General features: G+C 41.8%; 1 protein-coding gene across 3 annotated transcripts; it reads left to right on the top strand.

Annotated features, from left to right (window-relative positions):
• Positions 1-14,819, top strand: GPRC6A (G protein-coupled receptor class C group 6 member A; the record flags this gene model as incomplete). Of its 3 annotated transcripts, none has more annotated exons than XM_081140203.1 (6): positions 1-194; positions 1,502-1,805; positions 4,084-4,395; positions 8,104-8,316; positions 11,332-11,455; positions 13,705-14,819. In XM_081140203.1, 6 exons carry the CDS (start codon positions 1-3, stop codon positions 14,817-14,819), a joined length of 2,262 nt encoding a protein of 753 aa, XP_080996329.1. The 3 variants fall into 3 exon arrangements, with proteins under 3 accessions (XP_080996329.1, XP_080996327.1, XP_080996328.1); XM_081140201.1 differs by having other exon boundaries at positions 4,084-4,920; XM_081140202.1 differs by lacking the exon at positions 8,104-8,316 and having other exon boundaries at positions 4,084-4,920.
• Between the last annotated feature and the right edge of the window lie 1,595 nt (positions 14,820-16,414).

Below are 16,414 nucleotides of genomic sequence, written 5' to 3'. Positions count from 1 at the left end.
ATGGCATTACTGATTGTACTGATTACCTGCTTTGTGATTATTCCTGTTACTGCCCAGCCTTGCCAGACCCCTGATGACTTTGTGGCTGCCACTTCTCCTGGACATATCATGATTGGAGGTTTGTTTGCCATTCATGAAAAAATGCTATCCTCAGAAGATTATCCCAGACGACCAGAAATCCAGAAGTGTGTTGGGTGAGTAAAGCCTTAAGGAACATAATTAAATTTCAGGAGTACACAGTGAGACCAACTATATAAATGTGTACTTGTATTGACTTTTAACTTGTTTTAATAAAATCTAAACTCTCATATTTTTAAGTTGCCATAGTTTTTCCATGCTTCCTTAAAGGAGAGATGTATCAGTGCTATATGTATAGCCAACCTCCAAGTACAGAAGCAATGAATATTTTTATTGATATATTTAAATGTATTTTGCCTAAAAAAAAATCTCAGAAGTCACTTGAGAAAACCAATAAGAAGAACTGTAGTTTGTCCACCACAAGCATACATAACATGTTTACGCCTATATCACGCAGCCCCGATGCTAGGCATGGGGGATACGGAGGTGAGTACACCAAAGAGGTTCTGACGCTCGTGGAGCTAACATGTGCGATGCTCTGAAAATATTGTACTTTTCATTGGCAGACAATTCAATACTTTAACCTTTCTCTTTGTGTCTTTCTTTAAATTAAAATTTTAATGCAAATTTGCTAAACTTCACATTTAGATAATCCACAAGGACAAATAATATTATTCAAACAGTTTTATTTGATTTGTCATAACTCAGTGAAGTAAAAGGAAACTTTAGAATAGTAAACTGCTGAGCAATAATATCCCCTTTTATTCATTTAAAAACTCTATTTAATCCTTATATTTTTGGCTCTGTTTGCAGCCTTTTGTAACTGCGGTGGATGAAACAGTAAATCAGTAATCAAACAACTCATTGCTCTGGAATAATCATAAACCTAGAAGTCAACTGGAAAAGCCCTTTGAAATAGGAGATAGCTAAGCCTTGACACTAAAACAGTGTACTTCAGGAGAAGGCTACTGAGCTTTTATTTGGAGCCTGTTTTGCAAGTTATTTTTAAGAGCCTTATTAATCTGGTTTTCAACCACAACATATCAGAATCAGAAAATTAAAAGATAGGCTTGTGAATCTAAAAGCAAGTGCTTGAAGAGCAATAAAATGCTGACATTAACTCAAAAAGGAAAAAAAATCTAACACACCTTCATACTGCAGAATACTAAAGAGTGTTCAAAATTACCCTAAAATTCATTCCATAAAACCCATTTGAGAAATTGTGGGTTTCTATATACCTTTTTAAAACCACATCTATCAAAAATTATTTTTAAATACTTTTTTTACCTCTTAGGCCCTTTAAGAGGTAAGTCACATTGATCCAGAAACCATCTACTCTAAGGCAGAGATGTGTAGAATAAGATATAACCATGTCCGTAGAAAAGTTAATTTCTGATTTCAAAAAATTCTTGCTTCTCAACAGGTTCGAAATATCAAATTTTCTTCAAACTCTTGCCATGATACACAGCATCGAGATGATCAATAATTCAACATTATTATCTGGAGTTAAACTGGGGTACGAAATCTATGACACTTGTAGTGAAGTCACAGTGGCAATGGCAGCTGCTCTGAGGTTTCTTTCTAAGTTCAACTGCTCCAGAGAAATTGTGGAGTTTAAGTGTAACTATTCCAGCTACATGCCACGGGTGAAGGCTGTCATAGGGGCTGGCTACTCAGAGATAAGCATGGCGGTCTCCAGGATACTGAATTTACAGCTCATGCCACAGGTAGGTTTTGTTCTACCTCCCTGCATTGGTTTTGATTATGTTCTTTATTATGGGTAACCTGGGAAACTAGTTAGGAAGTTGTTTTTATTTTAATTTTCCTTTCTCTTAGTCAAAGAAAGGATGTTTCCTATATGGATCAGATAGTGGGCAAAGCACTAAGGGAGTAGTCACCCCTCAATCTGTCATGTCTAGTTTCTGACCAGACACAAAGCTCTGAGGACCTCAACTGCTTTGTTTCTGAAATAATATCAGTCAGGTGCTATGAAGAAAACAGAAGAGGGTGAGAAGGAAGGGAGAATGGAGGTCAAGGAAGGCTTACGGAGGAAATGATGTTTAGCTTAAAACTTGAATGAGAAGGGGCAGCCAAGGGAAGATGGAGGAAGGAAAGACAGTGTCTAGGCTAAAAAAGCAGCAAGTACGAAGTTAATATGTCCAAAGAATAACAAAAATGTCTATATGGCTCGATTGGTTGAGCAGAAAGGAGCATGGTAAGAGATGCACCTACAGAGAGAGGCAAAGGTCAGGTGGTGGGGCATCTTGTAGGCTGAGGTGTGATTTGCACTTGTTCTGAGAATGATGAGAAGGCTTCGAGCAGACTGTGGAACTGGGGATTTCTCTGTAATGCATGCCATTAGCCAGGAAGTAAGCAAAAAGGTCTCAGAAAAACCAAAACAGATTTTAGAGAGCCTCGCACTAAGTTCTTGCCTGTTACTCAGAGTCTAGCAAGTCCCCTGGACTCTCATTCTGAGCTGCTTACCTTTGTGTCGCATCACTTTGCAACTCGATAGGTCACTGTTTCCTAAGCTCAAGGAAGATTAGACGCCAAAGAAAATAAAAAGGTTTATAGTCAGATTACCAAGAAATGACCATCTGTTAGAAGTGAAAAGATATATAATAAACATGCAAAAGAAATCAAAATACATAATTTTCAGAGCTAGAGTAAATAAGTACATATACCCATGAAAGAGTGGGAAGTCCCATTACGTTATAGCCTAATGAAGATGATAATAAACAGTTTAAATCCAAAATGACAAAACTAAAGAATTATCCCTCCAAATATCTCAGAGGTAAGGCTTTAGCTCAAATTTTCTAGACAATGTATAATGCTATTTAGGTGATAAGAAAAGTAGATTATCTCGACAATGATTGTTTTATGTAGAAATGTAATTTCCATGATAGACAACACAAAAGGAAAGGGGACCTTCCATGAGTAAAACTGATTTTACAGTAGCCCAGCTCTCACAACATAGGCGCGCATGGAACATCAGTCAGGTACTAGGAAGGGAACTAAGGTCCACCATGGCTAACATCCACTTAAATGCTCTCCTGTAATCGTCACGAGAATCCTAGGTAAAAAGAAGTTAACTAACTTTCCCAAATTTATCGAAGTCAGGATTCTAACAATTTGTCTGACTCCAAAGCCTATTGTTTTTCCATCATATCATGTGGTTGCTGTAAATAATAAAAATAAAAATAAAAACCACTGAGCAAGTGACATGGAGCAATTGCAGCTGTGGACCATAATAATTCTCCCTAGACTAAAATCACCTAAATTGTAAATCGGGCAAACCTTTGCACACATCAGGTAGATCTCCCCAAATGCTGATGCTCGTTTGACTAGATCAAAGAACAGAAAACTATAGCCTGCAGGCCAAATACAGCTCTCAATCTCTTAAGCAGTCAAGCTAAGAATGATTTTTATATTTTTTTTTAATGTTGTAACAAAAAAGAATATATAACAGGGACCATATGTGACCAACAAAGCTTAAAATATTTTACACTTGGTTCGTTACAGAAAAAGTTTGCTCACCCCTGGACTAAATGATTACTTGGCTGGATGATTTGTTTTATCTCAAATAAAAATCACCAAAGTTGTAAATTAAACAAAATTTTGAACATACTAGGCCTCCCAAAATGCATTTTGCTTATTTGACTGGCTGTGTTTTTCTTGTATTTACCACTAAGTATTTAAATAATATCCACTATTAGCTCTGTGACATAGAAGTGTAGATAAAGAGATAGGATAGAGCCTGAACCCTCCAAAGACTTACACTTTACACAATATGTAATGATTAGAGAGCAGTGACTGTAACCAGTCACCAGGTACTAAGTGTCATGATTTAAGCTATTTGGAGTTCATTGAAAGGGAAGGCTAGAAAGGACCAGAGAATTTTAAAAATGTTATGAAAACTCACAGAAATAAAAGAGAGCAACACCTACTAGGAACAGCCATCTGGAGCTCTTCAGCACCATAACTAAAAGATTCTTCAATTTCCAGGTGAGTTATGTATCAACGGCAGAAATACTAAGTGACAAAATTCGCTTTCCTTCGTTTTTACGGACTGTGCCCAGTGACTTCTATCAAACTAAAGCAATGGCCCACCTGATTCAGAAATCTGGATGGAACTGGATTGGCATCATAACCACAGATGATGACTATGGACGCCTGGCTCTCAGCACTTTTGCAATTCAGACCTTGGCAAATAATGTGTGCATAGCCTTCAAAGAAGTCCTCCCAGCCTTCCTCTCAGATAACACCATTGAAATCAGGATCAACCAGACACTTGAGAAAATCATAGCAGAAGCCCACGTTAATGTCATTGTGGTATTTCTGGGGCAGTTCCATGTGTTCAGTCTCTTCAGTAAAGCCATTGAAAGGAATGTAAATAAGGTCTGGATTGCTAGCGACAATTGGTCAACAGCCACCAAGATCACCACCATTCCTAATGTTAAAAGGATTGGCAAAGTTGTAGGGTTTACCTTTAGAAAAGGGAATGTGTCCTCTTTCCAGTCCTTTCTTCAAAACCTGCATATGTTTCCCAGTGATCATAACAAACCCTTAGATGAATATGCCATGCTCTTGTCTGCCTGTGCTTATGTCAAAGACAGTGATTTGAGTCAATGCATTTTCAACCATTCTCAGGGGACTTTGGCCTACAAGGCTAACAAGGATATAGGCAGGAACTTCTCCCTGAGGAATGACTTCCTGTGGGATTACACTGAGCCAGGACTTGTTCACAGCATTCAGCTCGCTGTGTTTGCCCTTGGTTATGCCATTCGGGACCTGTGCCAAGCTCGAGACTGTAAGAACCCCAACGCCTTTCAGCCATGGGAGGTACTAACTCACAATCCAAGAAAATTCTCCCACCATAATTTCCTTCATTGCTTTAGTTTGCAGAGTTATATGAACTGCTTGTAATACCCCTTTTATTAGGAGACATCTTCAGTGTTTGAATAACCTGCATTTCTACCAATTGCTTTTTGTTCTAAAATATATTTGTTTTAAATTTGTAAGGGAAAAGAAGGTGAAAGGTAGCAAGACTCAATTCTTCTGATTTTACAAGTGGGAACCCAGGACAGGCTATTTTTACTTTTGTGATTTTTACTTTAAATACCCACAAACACATGCTCCAAAGTCTGAGGTGATCAGCTACATTTGGGTGGATTTTGGAGTGATAAGGGAAATAACTATAAAATTTTAGGGCCTACTGTACTAGGCACTGATACATTCTCTCTAATTTTTATATTAGGGTAGGTCCACAGGACTCATATGCTTTCCACTCCATCTGAGAGAAGTGACTAGAGGAAGTGTTATTGGTGACTGAGACTTGCAACTGTTTAAAGATGGAGGGGACGTCAGCAATAAGGATATGGCCCATGGTCACCCACATAGTTAGTAGTGAAACTGTCCCAGCTTTAGTCCAGTGGGCTTTTTGCTACACCACAGAAAATGTCATAAAAGGAAAAAACAAAGGTTGGGTATCGGAGATACAAGGCTGCTTCCTCTGCTATTCCGTAATTTACTCACATAGAAACCTCTTTTTCATAAGCACAGCCTACTTGTGGAGATAAGAGGGAACATCAGAGCAGTTAGGAAAATGGAAACATCAACCACACCAGCTAAACTGGTGTGTTCTCAAAAACAGGTCATTATCATACAGAGGTGAACTAGCTAATAATGGAAATGCAAATCCTACTCTCTAAATTTTATAGTGTCAGTTTATAGTGAATTTCAGTCTCAGTGAAAAATAAGTGCATAATTGGTGGGCAAAGCATTTAATAGATTAATAACTAGAGCGTTAACATACAAATTGTACCTTAATGCAGAGTAAATGTTCTATCATATTTAACAAGTAAGGAAGGCACTGTTTTATCTGCCTCCACCCTCCTTCCTGTAAGAACAAACATGGAATTGCACTTATTTACATCATACAATGTGATCATTATTTACAGGACATTTATGTGTCAGAACTTCACCCTGTAAAACCTAATTAAATACAGGAAAAAACAGGTATAAATTACAGTTCAGGCACAAAAGCGGAAAAGGATATGCTCCCTAAAGAACTGAGTTACTGAGTCTTATGTGTGTGTTTTGCTTAAGGAAGGAACGGAAGAAAAATCAATATACAGACAGAGTTGGGAACACTGACAGTAGGCCCTCACTTATTCTTTTATTTTTGTTCCCTCCATTTTTTTTCTTCCATGCAATTGTTAGAATATGATTTTTTTGGTTAAATTCACCAAGTTAAACCTAATACCCTTCTATTTAAATCTAATACTAATTTACATTCATTACAAGAACTATGAAACCTGTGGGGATATCTAATAAAATCAGCGTGCTTAGAGATTTTACTAAAGTGGCATTTGGTCATTGACATGACTATCACAGCTAATATATTTACCTTAAAATATAACTTGATTTTTTTATATTATATTGACTAAAAACAAAAAATAGAAGAAGAAACAGTCATATAAGATTAACTGAGCAGGAATAAAATGATAATTCTATTCAATAGAATGATTTTTGCTTCATTTCATAGATTTTGCACCCAACAAAAGACACATGGCTTTATAGACCTAGATAGAGTGGGCCCGGCATGTTCGCAGAGGGTATTTACTTAGCCATGGTTATATATCAAGTTAACGGTGGAGCCAGAAGTGCAACCTGCTTTCTTCCCTCCTAGTCCAGTGTTTTTTCTCTGCAGCACAAGCTCAACGTGGCTGCCTCACTTGTCAGTAAAACATCGCCTTGCATACAAGTGCTCACTGTACAGATTGGGTGATAAGACAAATGATTTTTCATTGCATTTCTATCCTCTCAAGTCAAAAGAAATCATTTTATGAATTAAATTAGAAATAGAATTTAGAAGTCACTATACTATGCACTCAATCACTGAAGCATTGAAAATCATTGGAGATAATAAGATCCACACCCCCCATATGAGTAACAAAGTATGGACTTAGGGTGGTCATTTATGGTTCCCTTATGTACACCCATCAACTAAACTTCTCTCATGGGGATGCTACTCACTACCTCCCCAAGAACAGGGTACTGTTGTTCCTGGCCCATCTCCCAGGTTTGTAGCTCTGTCCGCTCAGCCTTCATTTTGGGGATGGTGAGCAGGACAATGACTAGCTTAGATCACCCACTCCAACTGGGCCAACAGTCAGGCCAATTGTGAACTCTAGAAGGAACAGGTGCATTTTCCTGCCTCCCATAGCTCCAGATGGCACATTAGTAATCACTTTGGAGTCAAAAAGAAAAAATAGTGAGGGGACTTTGAATTAGTATATTTTTGGTGCAATGAAATGACCACATAATGAAAGTCAAGATGTGTGTCCTCAAATAAGTTCCTTACTGCTTGGTTGGGGGTCCTCATAGAACAAAAGAGGAGATGATCCCTGTTCAACATGCTTCACCAAGTTGTTATAGAGTAAAAGGATATCACAGATTTGAGTATTAGCAAGTAATATATGAATGTCGGGGACATTATTAGTTGATAGACTCAATATTTTTATTTATTTGCACAATGTCCCCATTTAACTAATAACAGGTATTAATATGGTCTTTATTAACCCTTAGTCTGTGCCAGATATTGGGCTACACTCTTTACATTCATAATTATATTTAATTCTTCCAATAACCCTATAAGGTAGGTTTTATTTACTTCATTTTATAAATGGGAAAAACTGTCAAGATCACACTACTAATGAGATATGGAACCAGAATTAGAGCCCAGACATGTGCCCCAGAGGACCCATTCTGAAATTCTGCAATGTGGAAAAATGAAGATGCTCAGATTTCAATTTTATGGACTAGACTTTGGCAGAAACGAGGCTAGAATTCTCAAATTGTTGCCCAGTAAGAACCTTCACAACTAGTTACCACACTCACTGATTCAGGATGTCTTTTTTCTAATTTTAGGTGATATTCCTTATAAGGCAGTGTTATAATTGATATAATGGATACACTTACAATATTTCTATTAGTGTTTGTTTTCTATTATTATTTTTATAGTTACTAGATGTACTGAAAAATGTGACATTCACTGATGGAGGGAAGCTATTCCATTTTGATGCCCATGGGGACATGAATACTGGATATGATGTTGTGCTCTGGAAGGAGGTCAACGGCCACATGACTATCACCAAGATGGCACAATACGACCTGAAGAATGATGTCTTTATCGTCACAGACCAGGAAACAAAAAATGAGTTCAGGAATCTTAAGGTAACTATTAAGGTAATCTTAAGGTTGAAGATTGCTTTGTAACATTCAAATTAATTGATATCTTAACTGCAAAAGTCCTTGACCCCACCAGGACCTCCAGTGATCCTATTAACCTGTTCATTGTCCCCAACTTCTTTCCTCAAATTCCATGGCCAACTTGTGTTTTTCTCCCTTGTACACAACCTCAGTTCCCTTGTCCCTCTCTCTTTCTTAGTCATAGTCGTTTTACCAAAGCAAAATCCTGGTTAAATTAAAGACTCTGCATAATCAATGTAGCTCCCATGTACCTGAACTTGGAGAAGAAAAAAAAAACAACAACAAAAAAAACACACCTTGCTAACTGTTCTCACTTTAAATTCATGATTTCTAACCTTCAGTGAGCCTTAATGCTGCTGGACAGACTGTTACCCTAGTCCATTAACTTGCCCACCTACCTAGATGACTATTTTATGCTTTCTCTTCTCTGACTCCAACACATCTTCCCCAGCTTCGCTTTCAGTTGACTCTGCTTCCTACTTCACTAACGAAACTGAAACAATCAGGAAAGAACTTCAGTGTTCCCTGCCACCACACCTGTGCCTGGGTCCCTGCCTTCCATCTGGCACTGTGGATAGATTGTCTGTGCTCCCAGCCAAGGTCAGCCCCTTCACGTGACCTCTGGATCTCAACTCCTTTCACTTACTCAAGGATATTGCTCTGGCACTTCTCTACTCTCTCCTGCATCCTCAAGCATTTGCTCTTCTGTGTTATCTACAGGATAATACAAATATGCTTATTCCTCCCATCTTAAAAAGAAAAAAGAAAAACTCCATCGGTCCTCTATTTCCCCCTCCATATACTGCCTATTTCTCTATTTCTCTAAAGGCAAAACTCCTTGAAAAAGTTGAATATATTCACTGGCCCCGATTTCTCTCCTCCCATAATTGTTTGCACTCTTTCCAATCCGTCACACTTCTTCCTGTCTAGTTCACCAAACATCGTTGTACTTTTCTTACCAGCTAATTATTCCCCCCACCTTGAAGTGCTTTATTTGCTCCTGGACACCACACTCCCTTGGCGTTCTTCCTGTCTCTGGCCACTGCTCCCCGGTCTCATTTGCGGTTCCTCCGCACCCCCACTGCCTGTAAACACCGGTGTGCCCAGAGCTCAGAACTGCTCCTTTTGTCCGCGCTTCTTAGTGATCTCATCCAGGCTCGTGGATTTAAACAATGTCATTATATAGAAGACAAATTACTCCCAGATTTTTATCTTCTGAATTTCAACCCAAATAAATCTACAGCTGCCTAAGGGGCATCTCTGCCTGGGTGTCTAACGGTCATATAAATGGACTATCTCCAAAACTGAGCTCCCAAACCTACCCCATCTCAACAAATGACAACTTCCTTCTAGTTGCTCATGGAAAAACCTGATGGGACCCTTGTCACTTCTCTTTCTGTCATGCTTCAAATATAATCCAAGTTTCTCTCTCAAACAGGTCCAGAATCCGACCATTTTTACCCTCTACTCAGTGGCTGCCTCTCCACTCCCAGCCCCTGTCACCTCTCACCCAGGTGAAGGCAATAGGCTTCTAACTGCTCTGCTTCCATGCTTACCCCCTTCAGGGTGTTCTTAAAGCAGCAGCCGGAGCAACCCTGTAAAATATAACACTCACTCAGAACCCCCCCAAGCATCCTATTTCTCTCAGAGTAAGTCCATGTCTTTAAAAAGCCGTATACGACCTGCCACCGGTACCGCCCGACCTCACCTCCTACTACCGTCCCCCTACTCTCGCCCCTTCCTACAACCCCACGGGCTCTCTCTCCCCCACACATGCCTTCCCTTCTAGCCCAAGGCCTTTCAGCTGCTGTCTCCTTTGCCTGTCCATGTGGTTCACTTTCTTCCTTTCTGTCTTTTCTAAAATGTCACCACCTTGGGGAGGCCATCCCTGGCTACCTCATTTAAAACTGCAAAGTAACCCTAACATTTCATGTACACCCTCCTTTATTTTTCTCTTTAGCGCGTATCACTGTCTAGCATTCTGTACATTTTGCTTGTTTTTGTCTTGTTCGTTGTCAATTTTGTCAACTAGACCTGAAGTTCTATGAGAACATGGATTTTTGTGTTTTAAACCCTGCTGTGGCTTCAACAATCACAGCAGTGCTGGGCATATAACAGGCCCTCAACAGACATGTGTTGGATGGAAGAATAAATATAGAAATGCTTCAAGCCACTATCCTTGTGCTGCTTTCCCCTGTCCTGTTTCAGTAAAGCAACATACTGTTTCCTGGAAAGATAGAAATGCAGCTGTCTTTCTATTACCAAGACTTATCTTCAGACTTTTCAGGGGAGATACTCGATGAGGGGGAGGTGATACAATGACAAATAACTGATCGGGCCCTTTAGCAACTAAATGGAAGGGGTTTTATCGCCATAAAAAGAGAGACAAGTTTCCCTTTCCAATGGAAACACCCATAAATATTTCAAGGAAGTAGCAGAAATTAGTAATACCGGAGATCAGGTAGGTCAGATTTTAAGATCCTCTTGTCAATATTCAGGCGAGGTGGTGGCTATCAGCATTTCTGGTAAGTCAGCAAGACCCATAGTCCAAGACATCAGATAACCTTAAATCTACTGACATCTCAAAGTTACCAATACTTTAGAATGTCTTTGCTGTCTCTTATGTGGGGGGATACAAGGGACCGCGTTGCTGGGAAGAAAGGTTTCACTTTTATGCTCATAATGATGTCCAGCTTATCTCATAGTTAAGTCCTTTGGTGTTCTCTGAGCATCCTCCATGAACATGGATGGTTCTGGTTAAAGCTTTGCTCTGGAGAACCCACAAGGTAGTTTTATTATCTGAAGTGTGGTTTTTTTTAATTTATTTTTTAAGACTTGTTCACATTCCTTCAGATGACAAAGCAATTCTATTATACTATTTTTTTAGAGGCCAAAGTACTATTTAGTAAATCTTTAAGTCAAAGTTAGTTAGAATAAATCTTTTTAAAAATCTATCTAGGATTGCTTTTCGCTTTGCAGCAAATTCAATCCAAATGCTCCAAGGAATGCAGTCCTGGGCAAATGAAGAAAACCATGAGAAGTCAACATATCTGCTGCTATGAATGTGTGAACTGTCCTGAAAATCACTATAGTAACCAGACAGGTGAGTACAATCACTATAGCCTGTGCAGTGACACACCTCAACCATCTCTTAGACTGATTTTTTGTTTGCATGAATCCTAATTTGGATTATTCTTCCATTTGAAAAAAAGAAACATCTTGTGCTCCTGTTATATTAAATTCCAGTGAAACTCCATTATCTTGGAATTTGCTTTATTATATCAGCAGACATGCAACCAATACATAGTAGAGGTGTGAAAGTAACTTCACGTCCAAGGGAAAACGTCATTCCCCCAACTGAGTCCTCTCCAGCACTTCTCAAAATAGTGCATGTACTCTGTCCATTTTTATCCATGTGTCTCCCACACAGACATGCCCAACTTGCAGCTGGGGCACAATGACTATAAATCACTAATTCTGAATTCGCTAAACTGAGCGGGAGAGAAACCCATGTATGCACAGTTTGCTTACCCTGTTACTCAGAAACGACAGTGAAGCTTAAAAAAGAACTTTCTGTGGGACAAGGGGATGAACTATTGGCAGAGATGAGAGGCTACTAACTGATCGTTTGCCAGCTCTGTTAACAACTTGATGACATCATAGCAAAACACACAAACTAGAGAATAGGAGGGAGGCCAGCAGCCTTCGGAACCCTAGCAGGGCTACCAGCACTTTCCTGGAGTTAAGCCTGATTTGAAAGCATCGTGTTCCCTTGTTTATGACTAGGGTTCCTAGTCATCCTATAAAAGCTGAGACCCCCCAGAGCCAGAGTAGCTCCCAAATGCCTGTTCTTTTTTTTCTTATTGGCTCCAAGGGGAGAAGTATCCCAATGTCAACATTCCAATGTCCATGTTCTGTCACTGTTCTACAAAAATGCCATTTATCCCAAACTGAGATGGGTTGTGCTGCATAAATAATTAGTTAATGGGAGGGGTAATCAATATGGTATCTAGCAACTGTTTGCCAAGTGGGATAAATAAAAACACCAAGAAAGTATGTAGAATTTATTTCCCATAAAGATGTATGAGAGTCTTTCAAGATACAATCTGGGTTGCCTTTTGCTAACCAGAGCAAGTTGCTTCCAAGAACAAATGTAAAAGATTGAGCACAACTTTGGATGAAAAGTGAGGATTTAGCTAAACTGAGAAGATATCATCTCTCGTTCCTCTCAACGTCTCAACGCACAGCTCTTGTACACGAACAAGGCCACTACCTGTTGGCTGAATGAACAAAGTGGCAGATACTAGCAGCAGTGGCTAAGGAAAGATGGGGAAGAATGGATCCTTGTAGGGAAATAGGATCTGGAACGAGAAGGAGGCTGGGAAGGTAAAAAAGTTTATAAACAGAAACACAACCTGACTTTGAGGTTAAGGAGGCAGAGAACACAGGCACCGTGGAGTGTAATCAGGTGGATGCACACAGAAAGGCTTTCCCAAAGTAGCTGGGACCCTGTGATTAGGGGGTGGAAATGGGGAGCCAATGCAATCACACTCCCAGAATCTCCACTCTGATATCAGCTATTGGTCCCTCACCGACAGTCAGAATCAGCATAAATCATTTCCAACCTTATCACTGCCTGTGTGAGAGGCTCAACGTCACTAACCTCCTGGGGGAAAATAAACTTTCATTCTTATCAACTGTCATTGATGGCAATCTCGTGTTATCTCGTCTTTAGAGGACTGTGGGGTGACCCAGCCATATCGTCTCTGCTTTTGAAAGAGCTGCAGCCTTATTGATAATAGCAGCTCCCACCACAGTGACTGTCTATTGTGTGATATGCTCCACACAAAGCATATTTATTACCTCACTGAAGGCAGCACCCCAATGAGGCAGGGTCATGTTTGAATTTTTAAGAGAATTGGAAATAGACTCAGAAAATTTGCTTAGCTTCTTCAAGATTACAGGAATCATAGGAGATAGAGAAAGGGACTTGAGATATATCTGATTCTAAAGCTTTTATTCCCAACAGAGTCCCTGAAAGGCCGCCTATAATAGCAAGTTCACAGCAGACTAACATCTATCCTGAGCATATTAATTTCCTAAAAGCTCACAGCCTAGCTGGCTTTCTTTCAGGTTTTTTCCCCTCTCCTCTTCCTTTCCCTCACCTTCACCCTCCTCTCTCTCTTTCTTTGGGGTTTGTGCATGCTTTATTTTAATAAGTAACCATTGCGACAATTTTCTCTATCCAATTTCTAGTTCGGACTATTGCTGAGAAGGATTCTATCTGTAGCATGCTGGACGATCACCTAGTTTAAATGTTTGCAGTGTAACTGAATCTCCTCTGTCTTTTAGACATGGATCACTGCCTTTTATGCAACAACGAAACTCACTGGGCCCCTGTAAAGAGCAAGACGTGCTTTGAAAAGGAAGTGGAGTATCTCGACTGGAATGACACCTTGGCTATCCTGCTCCTGGCGCTCTCCCTGCTGGGAATCATGTTTGTTCTGGCTATTGGCATAATATTTACAAGAAACCTGAACACACCTGTTGTGAAATCATCCGGGGGATTAATGGTCTGCTACGTGATCCTCCTCTGTCACTTCCTCAACTTTGTCAGCACGGGCTTTTTTGTCGGAAAACCACAAGACTTCACATGTAAAACCCGGCAGATGCTATTTGGCGTGAGCTTTACTCTCTGCATCTCCTGCATTTTGACAAAGTCCCTGAAAATTCTGCTAGCCTTCAGCTTTGACCCCAAGTTACAGAAGGTCCTGAAGTGCCTCTATAAGCCGCTCCCCATCGTCTTCACTTGCACAGGTACCCAGGTTGTCATTTGCACACTCTGGCTCATCTTTGCAGCCCCTGCTGTGGAAGAGAATGTCTCGCTGCCCAGGGTGATTATCCTCGAATGTGAGGAGGGGTCCAGCCTTGCCTTTGGCACCATGCTGGGCTATATTGCCCTCCTGGCCTTCGTTTGCTTCATATTTGCCTTCAAAGGCAGGAAACTGCCTGAGAACTACAATGAAGCCAAGTTCATAACGTTTGGCATGCTCATTTACTTCATAGCCTGGGCCACATTCATCCCCGTATACGCTACCACATTTGGCAAGTATTTGCCAGCTGCGGAGATTATCGTTATTTTAATATCTAACTATGGGGTCCTGTGTTGTACATTCTTCCCCAAATGCTATATTATCCTTTGTAAGCGAGATGCTAACACCAAATCCGCCTTTCTCAAGACAGTTTATAGTTACTCTTCCCACAGTGCAGGCAGCCTGGCCATGAGTCGTGTTTCACTGGACTCCACTAACACCAACGTCTCAATAACCAATCCCAGCTCTGCTGGCAAGCCCGCGGCCTGGCCAAAGAGCAAAGATCTCGGCACACAAGCATGTGCACAGATATGCAAGGAAAATGCTACAAGTGCACCTAAAATTTGGCCTCGGAAAAGAATGTCAAGCATATGAGTGAGTCCTTAAGAGGTGGCGCATTCCAGAATACAATGTTTCTAGGGTCTTTGCATTTAGGATGTGCGTTTACTCCCCGGGCAGATATATCCTATGTGTTTCTTCACTGACACTATTTTCACCAAATTTTGGTTGAACATTCCCCTCTCTGTCCAACCACCTGTTTAACAAAAAGAGTAGGTTCCTTAACCTGAAACTCACTTTATTCCTTCCTACGTCCATCTGCTTCCATCTTTACCTCTTTCCTCTTAGTCACATAGTTAAAGGTATTTCTTCTATTCAAAACTAGTCCAGCCCCGGCCGGGCATGGCTCAGCGGTTGAGCATCGACGTAGGATCCAGGCGATCGGGGTTCGATTCCCGGTCAGGGCACATGCCCGGGTGGCGGGCTGCAGCCGATCAATGACTCTCTCATCATTGATGTTTCTACCTCTCTCTCTCCCTTTCCTTTCCTCTCTCTGAAATCAATAAAGATATATTTTTTTAAAAAAACAAACAAAAAAACCTAGTCCGTAATATAATAGAGCACCCTTATTCTACCGTCCGCCAGTTCTTTCGAGCCTCTTTGTAGGGTCCTCTCCTTGTCTCTTGAGCGTCTTTACCTTCCCACCTCCCCCGCTCAGTCCAGCTGAACAAGCATTTGAGCAGCTGCCCTGTGCCAGGAGATGTGCCGAACACAATGGGACCGGGCATCGAGGCATCGTTTCTGACCTCCGCGGGCTCAGATCCCGGGAGTCACATGCAGACCTCTCCAGCTCAGTGCGGGAATTCTAGGCGAGCAACACGTGTAGGGCACTAGACTGGCACAGTGCCCTGCGCAGCCTGAGAGGTGATGGGAGGATTTCCAAGAGGCAAGACAAAGGCTGTGGTGTTTGGGTGACGTCCTGTAGGGTGAATAAGAGCTAGTCTCGCCAGAACAAGACGGCGCGTAGGTCACAGCTGCCCCGCCGCCCCCCAACCGCATCAAAATCACAACTGAGCTGCAGAGCCACGTCCCTCAGGGCTCCTGAGAGCTCCCCGAACAGAAGCCCCACAGCCAGGGAGCTGAAGAGGCACCGAGGGCGGGAGGAGGGGGAGACGCGGGCGGGTCGGGGCTGAATCCCAGAGACACAGCTGCGGGCCCACACCCGGGGCCCAGGGTAAACCCGGGAGGGAATCTCGGCGGCGGGGGTTTCCCGGAGGAGGGAGGGGTCCCAGCCCCACAGCAGGCCCCCGGCCCAGGGCTCCAGGGCCAGGAAGAGACGTCCCCACAACTCCGGGCTGTGAAACCAGCGGGGACTGTCCCTGAGGGTCGCGGAGGCTGCGGGAGCCCCAGCAGCTCCTCTAAAGGGCCCGGCACGGACTCACTCGGACGCTCCCTCTGAGCCCAGCGCCGGGCAGCAGCCTGAAAGGACCCGGGACACTCGGGGAGGAACTAACCTGCCTGAGATCCGGGCGAGAGGCGGAGGGCGGCTTCCTCCCAGGCAGAAGGGCTGGCGGAGGCCATGGCTCCTGTGGCGAGTCCTCCCGCACACAGCCGGCAGGCAGGCGCCATGTTTGAGTCCCAGCACCTGACTCACCCTTTATTGCATTTACTTGTTTTATTTTAATTTACTC

Source organism: Miniopterus schreibersii (genome assembly GCF_964146895.1).
Source record: "Miniopterus schreibersii genome assembly, chromosome: 6".
Lineage (NCBI taxonomy): Eukaryota > Metazoa > Chordata > Mammalia > Chiroptera > Miniopteridae > Miniopterus > Miniopterus schreibersii.
The sequence above is the reverse complement of the archived record's forward strand: the minus strand, read 5'-3'. Positions and strand labels throughout refer to the sequence as shown.